Source organism: Cheilinus undulatus, linkage group 5 (assembly GCF_018320785.1).
Source record: "Cheilinus undulatus linkage group 5, ASM1832078v1, whole genome shotgun sequence".
Classification (NCBI taxonomy): Eukaryota; Metazoa; Chordata; class Actinopteri; order Labriformes; family Labridae; genus Cheilinus; species Cheilinus undulatus.
This window is the reverse complement of record NC_054869.1, coordinates 46,879,487-46,897,703: the sequence shown is the minus strand read 5'-3', so window position 1 is coordinate 46,897,703 and position 18,217 is coordinate 46,879,487. Positions and strand designations below refer to the sequence as shown.

The window sequence follows — 18,217 nt, the reverse complement described above, 5'->3', positions numbered from 1 at the left end:
ACACGTATGAGCCCTCACCGTCATTCTTTGCATGTCCATTCTGCTTTAGGGCCTTTGCACACTGAGACCGATATTTTCGGATGCTTTTCTCCCAATCCATAATCTGAAAAAACGTAACACACTCAAACCTTGCATATCTCTGTTGCATTTATCCATACTCACTGCAAAAATTTGAATGTGGCAAACTGTTTCTTATTGCAACGTAAATGAGCAGTGAGGATGAGCCTGCGGCTCTGATATTCCTTAAAAATCCCACCTGATCCAGCTGTCCTGACAGAGCTTCATACGGTACCAGCTCATACGTCACAGCTGTGCCAAGTTGGAGAGATGGAGAGCATCTTTTAATTCAGTCTCTGTTAAACGGCTGTGAGAACAAACTTGTGCATGTACCTGTTATATTCCCATAGCTCAGTGGAAACTAGCCATCAGCTCAACCAACCAACAAAGGATGACACAGAATACCCTCTGTACCCTCTAAAACAGTGGCTCTCAGCTGGTTGGACATCAGGACCCACCACCGCCTCCTTAAGAGAAATTGTGACCCAAACTTTGGAAAATTTTCAACCACTCAGATTTATCTTATAAACAATTTGGCAGTTTGAACCATCAATAGAAAAAAAAAATCAGTGAGCCAGGCTAAAATAAACCTGATTTTAAATAACATCATTACAGAAGGAAATTCATGCATGCATTTCATTTTACCCCATTTTCCCAAGACAGCATGGAAATTTGGTAATTTCATAAGGAATTTCATCAATATCTTGGAAAACCTACTTGACATCCAAAGAAAAGGAGAACTATGTTGAAATCTTGAGACAAATACTGAAGTTTACTCATCATCACAGTCACCTGTAGAATACATATGCATGTCCCCTTACAGCTTCAATACAATAGACTTTTAGACACACTTTTTCCCCGGCACACAGTTTGCCACCCAAGTGAAAGAGCTTCGTGACCCACTTTTGGGTCCCGACCCACCAGTTGAGAACCACTGCAATAGCTGATATCCACAAAACACAGTTAAACCACAGTGTTTTAAAGTGAGGTTTCAGTGCAGGAGAGGAGGAGAGAGAGAGAGGGGGGTAAGGCGGGGGCAAGCAATAGAGAAGGCAGCAGCAGGCGTTTTGAATAATCATTCACCTGTTAAAATGACTCGACTGATGTAAAAACTTGTGTAAAATCAAACTTATTCCAACAATGGCGGACGAAAATTTTAGCATCAGTGTGCAAACGTGATTAGAAACAACAGGAGCTTGATTCTCTCTTATAACGTACGAGAAATCTGGACAAAAAAAAACAGACTCAGTGTGTAAAGGCCTTTAGTACCACCGCCATCCCTGCACCACAAACTGGGCCATCTGTGTGCATAATTTTTAACGCTGCTCCTCCACCAAGCAGACCTCTCATGCCATCACTCAGCCTGTGTCTGCATAAGGATTAAATGTTCAGTAAAAAAGAAATTTTTACCATGACAAGAGGAATTTATTTCATCTGATGAGAGCTGAAGGGTAGGATTTATAAACGATATCCCATTCAAATGTAAGAAATCAAAACGATGATCTCACTTCTTGCCGCCATATAAATAAATTGTATTTAAATAAATTTGGTTGAGATTAGGTTGGCATCACAACTTTAACTCAGTTAGAGTTAGGATTAACCCTGACACACATGTTCATGTTATGTGGCAGACTTTTCTTTAAACATGACAGTTGAGAATTCATGTTATCAAAAGATGTTATTTTCAAAAATGTTACTCTTTTCCCCAAAATGTCTGCAGGCCTGGTGAGATCTGTCGGCACTGGCCTGCAGAAATTGACACCTGCTACCTAAAAATGTTTTAAGGAGTACAACTTTTTAATTTATTCATCCTCAAACTTTAAATTGTGTGTTTTAAGGACTGAGGTCTTAAATCAGTGCTAGATTTAAATATAAGTATCTGCTAGTATTCATTTTTAAATATTGGCATATCTGATATCGGCAAAACCAGTATTGTGCATCTCTAATCGTAACAATATCATGCCAGACTTTTGCAAATGTAATGGATCTGTTATTTGTATTCAAAAGCGGTTATGACAAAGTGGATAACTGATATGTGACCAGATGTTAATGATAGCCAGATACAACAGGTCACATATTGAGCCGCTGCTGTGTCTGCCCCTCCCCCTCCTATCCTTGTTCACCCTGTGCATTCATTAACTCTGCTGTTGGCCTCATCTGATTGGACAGGAGGCCTTAGTATCTGGCACACAAACCAACCCGTACACACACACTGAGAGAGAGGCACTTCCAAATGAAATAATAGGAGGGAAAAAACGTCCTGCAATGAATAGTAATAACTGCATTAAGATTAACGAGCATGGTGTGTAAAGAATAATTGCATCTGTCAAAAGATTAAAAATACATGAGCTGTAGCATTTGTTGGGGGAATGGTAGGGAAGCTCTCTGTTGTGTTTGAGGGGCAGAGAGAAATGAAGTGGGGCCACAGCCAAATGACTGTCCTCCAATGTACCTGGAGTCATCCATTCAAGCATGAGGTGGGCAGGAGAGGGGGGAGATGTGACCTTGGACACTAGCGGCAAGATGTACAGTGACAAACAGGCGCAAGATAATGTGGGCCCTCATCACAGATGGCAGATACTGCAAGGGTTCAACACCCAAATATTCTCAATGATTGGCCTGCTTGCTTCTGCTGCCAGAGAAGTCACCGTCTGTGTTTTATCCATGTGTGGAGGGGACGGGGGGTTCTATGATAAATAGCTGGTAGAGGGCCTGTTTTGGTTCAGCATTGAGTTTTAAATATGTATTGATACGGCTGAATAACAGGGCAGACTAAAACTGATCACACAGATTGTCATTGCTTGTGAATTTCTCATCTCGTTTGACGTCATAGCACACTTATCTTAGGTGATGCTAAATCCCCTTAGGGTGATCTGACGGTGGGATACCACAGGGATCCATTCTAAGCCCTGAACTTTATCTACAGGCTCAAATTGTCCTGAACCACTATTTTTCATATCACTTTTACACAGATGATACTCAGCTTTATCTCCACATAAACCAATGATATGTAAGACCTTACTTAACATTAGACTGCCTTAGAAAAAAAAAAAAAAAATAGAATGGCCCATTATTTTCTACAACTAACATTTTAAGAACTGAACAACTCGGCCTCCTGCCAGCATTAACAGGGTCCAGGAGGAGCCCTGCTTATACATCTTACACTGGATTTACATTCAATCTCCAGGTAAAAGCAGATTCAAATTCCAGTCTCTTTTATGCTCTGTAGACTTTAAAAGTCTAAACACTTCTTGTCATTCATTGTTTTAGAAAAGTAACCTGTGGGTTCATCTAGAGTAATCAAAAAGACTGAAGCCAAGCAGCATGGCTCCAGAATGCATTGCATTGGATATATTTTACATCTATCTGGGAAAGCAGTTAAGTCAGCTTTAGTTGTGCATGAAAAGCTCAAAATACTAAAGCTAACTAGGCTATAAATAGGATAACAACGTAGCTAATGTAGCTAAAGCCAAGCTCACAAGGCAGCTATATAAGCTAGGTAGATATGTTATCTACCAAGCTATGTTAGCTTTAGCTACATTTGCTAAAGCTTACTTGGCTACATAGGCTTATTGAGTAACTATGTAGCTAGCATAGCTATGTTAGCTCTGCTAAAGCTTATGAAGCTTAAGTGAGCCACCATTCGTGTAAATACTTCTAAAACAGGCCTGTACATAACTGTTTCCTGATTAGGCCTCTGACCTTTGTCTCTGTTTCATTAATGCAATGTTTCTAAGTCTGTAAATCTTGCAATGTGGTCATTTCATACATGTAACTGTCAGACTCTGTTTCTGCATAAAGCTGAATTCAAAAAAATGTAAAACTGGAAATATTTTGAACTGGCAAAACACAGCACTTCCTTCCTAAGATGTATGCTATCTCAGATGAACAGTCTGTGAGAGTGGCCATCAGAGATGAATGGTCTGCAGCCAGACCCCATTCATATAAGCAAGCTTGCACCACACTTTCACTGAACTTGCTCCACAACCACGCACAGGGATGAAAATTAGCACTCCCACCTCTCAGTTAAATATTAACACATTTGCTGATACATTCAATTCAGTATTTTAAAGGGGACACAGGACTGTTTTTGCTCTCTAAATACTTTTCTTTTCCTTTTTGAATAAGGCTGGTCTGGTGATATCAGCCTCTTGGATTTCTACAAACATGACCATCAAGCAAAAAGGAGATAACAGTAGCACATGATCCAGCAGTGAAAATAAAAACATGAATGGCGTACTTTTCTGAGATGTTTAGCACACACAACACTAGTTAACTTTTAATTCTGTCTGATTGTGTTGGCGTGTCTGAAGATTTTAATGATTAATGAAGTTATGCCTCTGTGCCATGTGCATAAATGAAATGTCTCTTTTAATTTGTAAAGGCGCAGATCGTTTCTGATGTTAGGGAATAATTTAAGAGATATAACTTCATCAACATATTTTATACAGTGTCCAGTGTGTGCTCTCTGTGTTACGGGGAACAATGGATGGAAAAGTGTTTCATAAGCTCACCAAAGTCAGGTATGTTCAAAAATAAAGATTGGCATTTGCAATGTAAATATACAATTATTGTCTTAAAAACTTGTGGTACACGGTCAAGCTTTAAACATCCTTTTCTTCAGGACAACCTGGGCTTTTAGAACATGTGTCCTGCAGTAATGTCACTTAAATTAAAAAAAAATTAATGAGACTATGAAGACAAATAAATAAATAAATAAATAAATAAATAAACAGAAATTAAAACTCAAAATCTTAGTCAGTAAATAATAATGGCTAAGACTTTTTTTGCACAAACCTGTTCTCCCATCTCTTGGGGACCAAAAAAAAAAAAAAAAAAGTCAGTCTTTGAATTGACTAAATCCGGGCCATCATTCAAAGCATTTCCTGTCTGCAGTGGCACAGATGGCTACATCACGGGCTCTCTGTCTCTCTTTCTCTCCATTATGAGATATCCAGGCCGGTCCACTGTAAAGACATGCGCAATTTGGCAAAGCATGATGTGAAGACCAACCTCCGGCCCTGAAAAATGAAGCCAATGCGGAAGTGCAAAAAATTGCTATACTGCGAGTGTCCACTTGAGGCTGGCTGCAGGAAAACCGGAAGTCTGGTCTGGACACCTGTTAAACAGCCGGTTTTGACACTAGAAATAAACTGGTTTACAGCCTGGTTCAAAACACCAAACGTGTCTCAACAGCTAGTGTCTCATTGTGCTCCCACTGTACGGGGGTGAATTTTTTTGTACCATGATCGTTTGGATTATATTTAGGATGAAAGCTGATTGGCGTATCTCATTTGATTGACAGATAGCTCAGCAGGCAGAGGCTCCGTTTCTGTCTACCGGAATGCTAGCTAGCAGGCTGACAAGAAGTCTCGCTTAGTGGGCGGGCTGTTAGGTTGATCCAAAGTTCCGTTGGGACCGCGATTTCAATATGGAAGCCTCCACGGATTGGCTTCAAGAGCCGTTTGAGTCCGCCTATTGTAAGCAGACGACTGACACCACTTGGGGTTTGTCCAATTCTTTCTACAGTCTATGGTGAAGACAGAGCAGCCTGCCATTGGTTGTCCCAGCCCATGTGAAATCCATTGTAGGAAAACAACATGATAGCTAATGCTAAGCTAGCGGCTAAAACGATAAAAAAAAAAAAGGATTAAAACAAATAAAATGATGTTCAATATTGGAGTTACTGATGTGGATTTAATCTTTAAATGACCTGGAAAGTCACTCAAGCTCCAGGCTTGCTAGAGAAGCCTCTGTAAGGGCTACAAAGACATGGATAGCGTCATTAGAACGTTGAAACCAAGGCTTCCATAGTAAACAGCAGTACCATAGACTGTGCTGGTAATTAGGAACCATAAAGTTGGTCAGAATGGAGGAACTTGGCAATTTGGGGTACTGTAAAACATACCACAGACAATTGATGAGGGAGGGACCTGGACCGAAATGGGAACCATAATCGACTTAGCATGTAGCTAACAGCTAATCACAGTAGCTTCTTCACTCTGAAGTCACGACTGACTGCATGACATTTTGGGTTTCGAGAGATGAGACCAGACCAAGACTGGTAGTCAGTGAATTGCAGCTGTAAGTGTATGGTGAGCTGAGTTGATTCTCTTGTTTAGCACCACACACTACACAAACAAGACTGTAAAATCAGTGATTATTTGTTGCCATGTGCAGTCTTTCACACTAAAAAAATCAGAGAAGATTGAAATATCTTTAAGGCTTAAGTTCACCTCCTCTGTCACCTTACCAAAACCTTACAAACAAGAAAGCGTTCCACTGGTTGCATATCGAACGATACAACATGGACAACTTTATCTGTATGTATTGTATCTTGTTATCTTTGTCTTGTTTCCTTTTCAGCTCTTCTCTACATATTTATGCTGCCTGACTTCCAGGTCAAAGCTCAACTTGGGAACTGAGAAGTGTGTGGAGTTTAACCAGTTTAAGGACACAAGAGGTGTATACATGTTACAGTAGCTCGGCCCCTAACCACAGGCTTGTCTCTCCCTATGTGCAGAGCCCATGTTGGGCATAAAGCCTCATCATCCATGGATGATAAAGAACACATCTTAGAAAAATCTTCAAAAGACACAGGTGAATGAAGCTCTTTGATGTTAAACACAAAAAAGCCTTTCTTGGCTATTCTCTACCTGAGAAAGGTTCATGACAAAATGTACACCATAAGATGCTCCTGAGCTTAAAATAAAGCCTTGATATAATAAGTACAGGTCAGAAAAGCAAACTGACCACATCTTCAAAGAGCGATATTTCTTATCAAGAAAATAGCTCCATTCAAAGTGTGTCCGTGTCTGTGTGAGCGGGTGCTGCAATATCAGAGGACTTCAAGGAAAAATGGAGACCTTTAAAAGTCAGTAGCTGCCATCGCTTTTTCTCTGACTCAGACTTTTATCTTGTATTCATTGAATCTGTAAACAGCATTCTCTACTCCTGCCACAAGTGTTCTTCTGATCTAGACTGAGATTGGGCCGCGTTTTGCTGCCGTCTCCTGCAACAAAGAGCAATACAGTACATGTGCCCTGGCGCTGAAATAACAACTGCATAAACTCACAATGTGTCTTTCCTGCACTCTAACTTGGTGTCTTTGCCCCTCTCCCCCTTTTCCCCCATTGGCCTCATCAGGCCTGTGTTTCACAAGAAGCCAGACTTCAGTTGGGATTTTAATTGGCTCTCCACAATCAACAGCCGAGCTCCTCAAGGATGTGTGCGCTCCTCAGCCAGGCTACACTCAAGGACCAATGCTGGGTTTTGAAGTGGCCTCACGCAGAGTTTTGGAAACCACTCTGAGAGCGCAGACTTTGAAAAATAGATAAGAGCCACAGGGTATAGGGGTTTATGTATATTACATGCATGTGCTGTTGCACTTTATCCAGCCACGGCAAATAAATCACTCGTCGGATGGGCATGTTGCTTCATATATCCATGATTTCCCTCTGAGTGTGTACTTAAGGGGCTGGTTCAGTGATAGAGGTAAAGGTTAGGTGGCTGATCTCTGAATGGGGAAGGATAATTCTGGAAGTAATATGTGTGAGTGCGATGCTTATGCTGCTGCTGTTGTTTGTGGAGAAGCACATCTCTGGTCTTAGTGGGAGACTCACCTGGGGCCTCGATAAGCTGTTTGTAGATTCCCAGGAATGCAGACTCGGCCTCCTTACTGCGCTTGTTCAGAGCAACCACCTGCAGGGAAGAAGACGACATTAAAGTAAACATTGACTGATATAATCCTGGCATATGTGTCAACACCATACACACAGCACATTTACATTTCAGGCATTCATTTGATGCCTTTACACAGAGCAGAAAAAGCTTAAAATCTTATATTGCTAACAGTGAATCAATAGAAAGCAGAGCAGAGGTCAGCCTCAGAACATCACACTGATAAATGAAGCAGACAATCCTGGATGGCCCGTTTATGTACTGCAGCTTCAGTATGTATAACTGAGACATAGTGTGCAGTGCTTCGCCTGTGTGTACATTAACTAATTTAAAAGCTGTTTACACATGACCACTGACAAGTGGAGGAACGAGGAATAAACTGTGTGATACTCTCCCTGCTTAACTTCCAAGCTGCTGAATGTTGCGAGGTGACATTTGGCCTGCTAACTGTAGGTGACGGTGTTTGTGTGAAGGCTCGCCGGTGACAGTGGCCTCCATCACCAGCAGCACTCGGCACCTGCTATTCTAGGCTCTGCGGGTGATGCAAACCAATTAACGATTCATTAGGAGGGACAAAGAAAGCGAATTAGCCACCACCTGGCCCCATGGAGAGGGCACCTGCACTAGTGGGTATATGGGTTACCCTGCTCTCAGTTCCGCTACGACCACAGGCCTGTTATCAAGGCTGCTGAAGCTGCCTCTCAACATCCACTTCTTCTCAGATCAGATCAGGCAGAGGACCCACAGAATTAAAATTATTGTCATGTACTGTCCATGTTGTTTCCAACACTCAGAACATTTACATGTAGTTAGAAAAAGTCAAATGACTGTGTTAGTCTGACTAAAACTGGACTTTTAAAATGTATGTAAACATAACAATCCAAATAAAACTGGATCACTTTCTTAAAGGCAAACTAACACACCTAAGTAACGCATTTGGTGTGGTTCTTCTTAGTTTAACTCCAGACTAGGATGCCCATAAGGGGGGATAAAAGGGAGTGCTCTCTGGAGCCCAGCCAAAGAGAGGGGCCATGGACGTCAGCAAAATCATGGTCCATTGTAAAGTCAAGCTATGATGTCCATATTTCATTTTTTGTTTTACATGAATAATAACTACTCTTATGACAGCCAAGCTTTTATTGATTATTGCTGTACCATATAGCCTTCTTCAAAATGTAAACCCCTTTTCCACCCAAAAAATGGGTAAAAAAGGTGGCGAACTTTGATTGTTAAAGTGGCAAAAATGTTTAAAAGTGGAAGAAATTGGGTAAATAAGAGCAATAATGGGTCAACAGAGGCAACAACAGGCAGAAAGTTGCAAAAATGGGCAGGAAAAAATAGTGGAAATGGATTAAAAGTGGCAAAAGTTGCTTGAAAATGGCAGAAATGTGTGGAAAAGATGGTGAATGGGATCTTTACAGTAGTATAAATTGGTTTAAAGTGGCGAAAATTGGACAGCAGAGACCAAAAATAGGCAGACATGGGCTAGAAATGGCAAAATGTGCATAAAATGTGCTAAAAAGGAGTTAATAATGGCAATAATGGGTCAACAGAGGAGTTACTCATGGCTCCATAGACAACAGTCACTGAAACATTATCAACAATGAAAGCTAGTGCTGCTAATGCTAATAGTGCAGCTAACAAGCTACAAACCTTGGGTGCATTGTGCTAAAACTGTCTTCTGTTAAAAACATACAGTATTTAGGATGAAGACCACCCATAATGAGGGATAAAGTGGAAAACTTTCTGGGGCTCAGCCAAAGTGATGGCTAATGGAGGTCAGCAAAATCATGGTCCATTGTAAATTTAAGATGTGATAACCCTGTTCTACATTTAACCTGAAAAATAACCACTCCTATCAAAGCAGCAAAAACGACATTTATATATTTATGCTATGGTACAATATATGGCTGAACATTTTGGGAAAATAATTATTTTTTTCCCCAATATTGCAATTACGATATGATATGCTATTTTATGATATTTTTTTTCTTAAGCTCCTGATCTTATGGTGTTTTTTTTGCAACAAACACAAGCAAGAAAGCATTCTATATTACAATTAACACGATATTTGATAAAACCAGGGCTGACATTTTTCAAAAAAATATCTAATTGTGATTATACTGACTTGTGGAATATATGGAATTGTTGTATTGAAGGGAGTCATTGTTTTAATGTCAGAAAAACTTACACAAAGTAGGATTTTTGTTGACTATTCTGAAAAAACTGCCACTTGATGAGTGCATGATAGATGATAACATCTCTGCAGCAAAAAAGTTTTCAAAATTGGTATTTTGACTCAAATTTCAGGTTAAAGAAAAATTGCACCTGGCCATATTGCGATTTAATCTAATTCTTGATTAATTTCCCAGCCCTAGTACAATATAGCATTTTCAAAATGCAAACCCATTTTCTTGAAACAAGAATCACTTTTTATTGGTAATGTTAACAATTTGGATGGGCACACTGAACTAATCCATGTGGAAAGTAATGTCAGACTTCAAAGACAGGGCATGATGTGCACAAATGTCAGACACCAGAGAATAAAGTAGATGGAACTGAAATAGCACTAGGGGGAAAATAGTTAAACAACTGCAGAATACAGGGAAAAAAAATGGTAAAAATGGTTTAGAAGTTGCAAAATTTTTCTTAAAGTGGAAGGAAATTGACTAAAGGTGGCAAAATGGGCATAAAAATTGTCAAACCCAGTTTGAAAGTGGCAAAAATGGGTTATGAGTGGCAAAAGTTGGCAGTAATAAGCAGCAAAAACTGGTAAAAGAGTGGCAAAAAAAGTGGCAGCAATTTGTTAAAGGAGGCAAACAAAAGGGAAGAAGCAGCATATGTGGGTAAAGAAAGAAAAAAAGTGGCAAAATGGGTGGTAAAAATGCTGAAAAGTTGAAAAAAGGTGTTTCAAAGGTGAAGAGCTGTGGCAAACATCATTTAAAGGGGCAAAAATGGGCGGCTTAAGTAGTGGAAAGGGTTAAAGGTAGCAAATATTAGCTAAAAGTGGCAAAACTGGGTTTAATGTGAAAACATACGTGGAAGAATTGGCAGAAAAAGTGATGAAAAGTGGCTAAAAGTGGCTCTAAAAGGGGCACAAATGAATAATTTCAACATTCAAACCCTATAATAACTTTATATACTTTTCTGCTCTAAAATGAAGTGTTAGCCAGGATGCTAGCAATAATGATACTGATCCAACATTTGCATTGATATCATCAAGAAATCCCGACTGGGGAGGGCGTATTCACTGGGTTTGTCAGGGCCCTTTAAATCTGTGGGCAGGCTTGTTTTGGATAAAAGAAAGTATGTTTTCAAATATTCATTTTGAACAAATTTAATAATTTAGAATTGCTAAAACTCTATTTGTGATCCTGACATGAATCCATTTATCCTAACACCTCTAATGAATATATACAGACTGAGCCACCTGCTCCTTTAGCTATGACAACATCTGAACAGAAAACATTCATTTTGCTGAGGCTGAAAACACTTAAAAGAATGTTGGTGGTGGTTGTGGTGGTGTGTCGAGGCTGTTTAGTGGGGTTATAAATAAGGTGTGTGGAAACAGCGAGGGACGGAGGGCCTTTGATTTACTGGAAATGGCTGGCCTCATCCCTGGGGAGGCATAACGACAGCATCATGTTTAAAGAAATATCATAAAGATCAAGCAAATCCCCCCATCACTCCCACTCAGAGCAGCACAGAGGAGTTCATGGAAATGGAAAAGGCTAGAGCTCAATCAATACAGATCCAATAGTCTGCAGCTCTCAGCCTGCTCCCTGCTACACTATGCTGTTGTCTCACTCAGCTACACCCCAATTTAGACGCCCCCACCCCAACCCCCCCCCCCACACACACAAACCTCAATTTAAACCACCATCTCAACCACCCAGCCTCTCCTTTATCCTCCATCCAGGACATGATGTCAATGTTCATTCATAAACAGCTTTCAGCTTGTACACAGGTAGAGTACATAAACAGCTAGAGCTGGGTTAGTTAGGCCTGCTTCATAATGACTGAAGAGAGACTTTTTATGTGCGCTATGCTGCCACTATGACCTGGAGTGATTTCATGTTCCTGAGGTTCACTGTGAGCCGATAACAAAACTGGATTAACAACAGTAAAGCTCCCAAAGCACTTTGTCACATCTGGACCAACTATTATCATCCTGAGCTTACATTTGAACTACATGGCCACTACAGCAGGGTGGCTGAACCCACCGCTGGTCATCAACTTTTCACTGACAGTCTGCTGGCAAGCTCGGCTTCCTCTCAAGTGCATACATCAAGTGAGGCTCCCAACTGAATGTATAAAAAGACTCGGATCCTGTGAAGGCAACAGCTCGCGCTGCTTCTTTCAGAGACTCCAGGGGTCTCCTGGCCCTCCATCATCCTTTAACGAGAAACTACAGAGATTACCTCCACAATCACACCATTAACCTGCCTACAGATGCTAGAGAAGACATCAATCACACGCCTGCCTGATGCCTTCTCATGTTAGTGCCCGCTATGCGTATAGATACCCCCCACAACCCACCCATGCTATCATCAAAGCACTCTAAGGTGTCGTGCATAATATGGGCTGATCAGGGAGTCATCTTCATCTCCACACTAATCCACCTCCAGCCAAGCACACAGGTTTTCAAAGCCAGAGTCTCATACTAACAGATATGAGCAGATCGTGCTGTTCTGAGGGGAGTATGGCTTCAGGAAGGACTTCAACTGCTAAATCTCTTCTCCTCTTTTGGATGCAAGATATGGCTTCTGCCCTGACTTCGACTCACAGTATTCTTTGTTTTCACCCGTTTTGTGATAAAGAATATGGCTACCATGGGAATAGGCTTGGCCACAGGTTGATTTTACAAGCAGGAGTAAAGCCTGGGGCAGAGTAGCAAGAGAGAGACAAAGGAAACCTGTTAGCGCTCCTCCATAACTCTTCATGCAGCAACAGAGTGGGTTGAACACAGCCTCTGGGACAAGGCTGCTGGGAAATACTTACCGATAAGCCTTTGAGAATACTTACAGTACCCGCTAGTGAGTCTCTGTGTGTGTTTCTGAGCTTGTGTGTGAGACAACAAGCTAGCATGTGATGGGTAGAGAGAAATAAATGAAGGAGGAGAGAACACATTTAGAATGAAGTAGGGGAAGCTGAGTGAAGGGCTTCTGAGCGACGGAGAGAGAGAGACGAAGAGACAATGGAAAAGAGAGGTTCCCATAAAAAGCGCAATTAGCAATTATGCAGTCATCAATTACAATTATCACAACTGGTGATTATGCAATTATCACTCTAAATCATCGTTTTCCCCCTCTGCCTTACCAGTTTGCCACCCCCTGTGATTTGGTTGTTTGGGGACGGGTTGTGATGAGGCAGGTGATTAGAGAGTGTGATGATGATGATGGGGGTGTCGGGCCGTATAAAGGCAGATTTGCCCTGTACATATGCTATACTGTCTGCATATGCATATGCATATGGGCTTGGCTGTAAATAAAGCATATGATTTCCTTTATTTAGTTTCCATACAGCGTCTACTACATAGTATTCACTCCCTTACGTTTTACCCTTTTGTTGATTCTACAAATCAATCATGGCCTGTATCGTTTGGCTTTTTTGACATAAAAACACTTTTTAATGTCAGTGAAAACAGTTTTTACAAAGTAATGACAAAATAAGTAATAAAAAATAAGTGACTGCATAAATATTTACCCCTTTTAAAGTGACTGCCCTAATTCAACAGAGGCCCAGCCAACTGGTGCTGGTAGTCTCACAATTAGTGAAATGGGGATCACCTGAATGCAGTGAATGTGTCTGAATTGATTGTAGTATAAAGACATCTGTGTTTGGAAGGTCCAGTCACTAGTTAATCAGTATTTCTGGCTACCATTACACCATGAGGACAAAAGAACACTCCAAGTAAGGTTATTGAAAAGTATAAGTCAGGGGATGGATACAACAAGATTCCCAAGTTTCTGAAAATTCCCTGGAGTTCAGTTAAATCCATCATGAAGAAATGGAAGGAATATGGCACCTAGATCAGTCCGTCCTCACAAATGGTGCAAGGAGACCAGTGAGAGAGGCCACCAAGACACCTATGACTACTCTGAAGGAGTTCCAAGCTTCAGCAGCTGAGATGGGAGAGACTCTGCATACAACAACTGTCGCCCAGGTTCTTCACCAGTCAAAGCTTTATGAGAGAGTGGGAAAGAGAACTCCACTGTTGAAAAAAACTCAGATTAAACCTGGACTAGAGTTTGACAAAGGGATGTGGGAGACTCCATGGTCAAGAGGAAGAAAGTTCTTTGGTCTGATGGGACCAAAATGGTGCTTTTAGACAAGATGCTATGTTTGGAGGACACCAAACACACCATACTCACTGTGAAGCATGGTGGTGGCAGCAACATGCTGTGGGGATGCTTCTCTGCAGCTGGCCCTGGAAGACTTTTAAAGGTAGAGGGTAAAAGAATGCGGCAAAATATAGGAAAATCCTGCAGGCAAATCTTATTCAGTCTTCAAGAGAACTACAGCAGGAGAAGATTTATTTTCCAGCAAGACCACGACCAGAAGCATACAGCGAAAGCGACACAGAAATGGTTTAAAAACAATCAGGTGAATGTTCAGGAGTGGCCGACTCAAAGTCTAGATCTCAGTTCAATAGAGAATTTGTGGCTGGACAATTCACGCCAGATCTCTCAGCAACCCAACAGAGCTTGAGCAGTTCTCAAAGGAGTAAAATTGCAGTGACGAGATGTGCAAACCTGATTGAGGCCTATCCACACAGACTCAGAGCTGTGATTGCAGCAAAAAGTGGATCTACTAAATACTGAGAGGGGGTGAATATTTATGAAGCCACTTATTTTGTGTTAAATATTTTTTTGTTTAATCAACATTACTTTGTAGAAATATGTTTTCACTGGGCTGTTTTCAGGTCTGAACAATGCAGAAAAACAACACAAAAATGATATTTTTGTTGAACGGTGATACATGATATTTATCAACATTTTTTTCTGCAGTTACTTTGTCATAAAAATCATATATCTAATATTTCACATGATTTTAGTAAAAGTCAAATGTTATCAACACCTGATTCATGCTACAGCAACAAAAATAAATGTCATTAGAATCCAATAGTGGTGAAATTTTTGTTTTTAATCATCAAAAATAAAAGTAAACCTCTACAGTTTTAACTGTAAACAACATTGGTGAAGTTTCTGTATAATAAAAGTTTTTCAAAATGATAAGATCACCTTTATCTTAATGATTGGTGTTATCAAAAGTACCAGAACTTTCTGATCTTCAGTCATACATTAACTAAAGACTGAATGCACTGTCTATATTCTACAAATACTTTGCCATGATTTGGAAAAATGGGTGAAACTGGCGAGGATGGAGGGTGCCCTCACAAAGGTTTCCAACATATTAGTGTAATTTAGATACAGTGCAGGAGTTTGCCTGCAATTTCTGATTATAAATACATCTATGACTTATTTTTTATAGCATTGTTTTTTTTTTTAGCAAATGATAAAAACAATCTTTTAATTAATCAAGTTAAAAAGACTAAACTGAAAATATTTCCTGATTTATTTATCTATTTATTTGACCTTTATTTAACTCTTGAAGCATAAAAACTTTCCAAGTTCAGAGTAAGCCTGCAGGTCTTGAATCATTAGACTGTCAGTAGACTGTCAGTAGACTATACAGGTCAAATAAGTTATGTTGTGATAAATAAGCATAAAACTGATAGTAGTTCTTACTGTAAATAACCCTTAAACTGAGCATTAGGCCTGGAATCTTTTATTCTGTCTTCTATATTGTCTGACCTTGTATCAATTGAAATCGGGATTGAGATCTTTTAAAAACTAGAAATACTTCCCAGCTCTAATGTGTACACAGGGTGTTTATGGATCTCAAGGTGAATGTGGTTGGTGGGTGGTTTGGGGACAGCAAATGTATGGTTCCACAGTCCCTGAGGCCTCTAAATTACCTGTCATCTTCCCCATGATGCAAAGGTCAGTGCACAATCATAGGGAGTCCATCCTACTGTGCTGCTCACTGAGCGCCAGTCCAGCCCACAGGCTGACAGGATGTCACAACAACCCCGGTCCCGCTCCATGCTTATTAGAACAAAACAGTGGGAAGCCCAACACCACCATAACACCACTTGTCACAACACCTTCCTGAAGAATTCACCGGCATCCTGACAAACGCTCAGTCCTTGTCGTCAACAAAATAATAATAATATTGTGAAAACAAGCCAGAACACTGTTGATGCTCTGATTTGAAATTTTAATTCACAATTGTGAGTTTTATTGCTGATATTTCTTACTTTTTAATGGAGAACTTTTTCTAAATACGGGCATTAAGGACTTTACAGAAAATTCACTTCCAAAGCTCCTGATCAGAGCTTTGGAAATCCCTTTAATGATACTCCAACCACTGTTCATACTAGTTCACAGAGCATAACATGATATTTAACTGATGCATCTCAGTCTGACCCAAAGTGGACTAGGCGTTCTGAGCATGCTCAACAGCCTCAGCACCAGGCTTTTACCAGGAAGTCAAATAGTTTAAATGCTTACAAACAAAAAGTCTGATGTTGTCTGCCTTTGGATCAGGACTGCTCACAGATTTATCTAATTGCTTCCATATTTCACTTTTTGTTTTGCCAATTTTTACTACTTTTAATCAATATCTGCCACCTTCTACCTATTTTTTGCATCTTTTAACTCATTTTTGCCACTTACAACACATTTTTTTTCATGTGAAACCTACATTTGCCACTTTTTACCACTTTTTAATCCCGTTTCACCACCTTTTCCACCCATTTCTGGCACTTTAAACCCATTATTGCCACTATCACCTATTTTCACAAGTGTCCATCTGTTTTTCCATCATTTATTGGCATTTCACTCTTTGATATGCCCATTTTTGCAACTTTAAACCCAATTATGCCACTTTCCTCCATTTTCTGCCTATGTTTATCAATTATTTGCCACTTTTAAACTCTTTTCACCACTTTTCTACCCACATTTTGGCACTTAAACAATTTCTGCCACTTTCTGCCTCTGTTAACTCAATATTGCCACCATTAACCCCTTTTCACCATTTTCTACATCCATGTTTGGCAATTATAACTGCATTTCACTATTTTTGTGCCCATTTTTGCCATGTTGAACCAATTTTCAAAAGTATTACACCTGTTTTTGCATCATTTATTGGCATATCACTCTTTAATATGCCCATTTTTGCAACTTTGAACCCATTAATGCCACTTTCCTCCATTTCCTTCCTCTTTTGACCTCTTTTTGCTATTTTTTCTGTCCATTTTTTGCCACTTAACAAATTTTTGCCTCTGTTGACTCAATATTGCAACTATTTTCACCTTTTCACCACTTCATACATCCATGTTTGGCAATTATAACTGCATTTCACTATTGTTATGCCCATTTCTGCCACTTTTAACCCATTATATGCCATATTAAACCCATCTTTTGCCACTTTTTAATCCCATTTCACCACAGAAAGATATATACTAGGCCATAATTGAATAACAAAAAATGTTGCTTTGATAAAAGTGGTTATTATTCAGATAATAAAATCAAACATGGTTATCACAGCTTTATTTTCCAATTGATCATGGTTTTCTGACCAACATGGGCCCCAAGTTTGGCTGGGCCTCAGAAAGCTCTCCAATTTATCCCTCCTCATGGGTGACCTTGTTTTGGAGATCATGAGTATCTAATTTTTTTTTTTTTTTTTAAGATTTATTTTTGGGCATTTTTGTGCCTTTATTAGATAGAGGAGGACAGTGGATAGAGTTGGAAACAGGGTCAAGAGTGGGAGAGAGACATGTGGTAAAGGGCCTCAGGCCGGATTCAAACCCGGGTTGCCTGCGTACATGGGGAGCGCCTTTAACCACTAGGCCACCTGCTCCCCCTGAGTATCTAAGTTTTACCCAAACTAAAGTGAAGGGCATGAATGAAACTTACCGAGCTGTAAAAATGTTTTCACCTTTGACATACAGCTGGTTAGTTGTTTGTTAACTTGTAAGTGCAGTCAGCTGGAAGATGATCTGATAGTGACGAGCTAAAAGGGGGCATATCACCACCCCAGAGGGGGTGTGCATAGTCCTGTGAATAAATCCACTTTGCCCCAGTGCTCATATTCTGGGATAAGATCAGTGGTCCAATTAAATGGCTCAGTGGAGCTTTAACCATAGCTCAACTTAACTATACATAGATATTTAGATATAGTCTCATTGACCATCAGTCTGAAAATGTACTTGTTACAGTCTTTAGAGAAACAAAACTCCCTTTTGAGAGAGACAGTTTTTCATGTTCTGATGTTTGCCTGAGCCTTCACCAGATCATATTTAAACTGGTAGTTTGAGACATTATGGAAGATAAATTTGGTTAATTGACCAATTAGGCTATTAATCAAATCCTGTAAGCTGTAACTATGATGCAACCAAAATAGGCAAAGC

At 40.0% G+C, this 18,217-nt stretch overlaps 1 protein-coding gene across 1 annotated transcript in view; it reads right to left on the bottom strand.

The window, feature by feature from the left end:
• cux2b (cut-like homeobox 2b) overlaps nt 1-18,217 on the bottom strand; it is a 161,298-nt gene that overhangs the window by 38,436 nt on the left and 104,645 nt on the right. Inside the window, exon 4 of the mRNA XM_041788433.1 lies at nt 7,680-7,758. Within this exon, the coding sequence (XP_041644367.1) occupies nt 7,680-7,758 (79 nt within the window). The remainder of the gene's footprint in view (nt 1-7,679; nt 7,759-18,217) is intronic.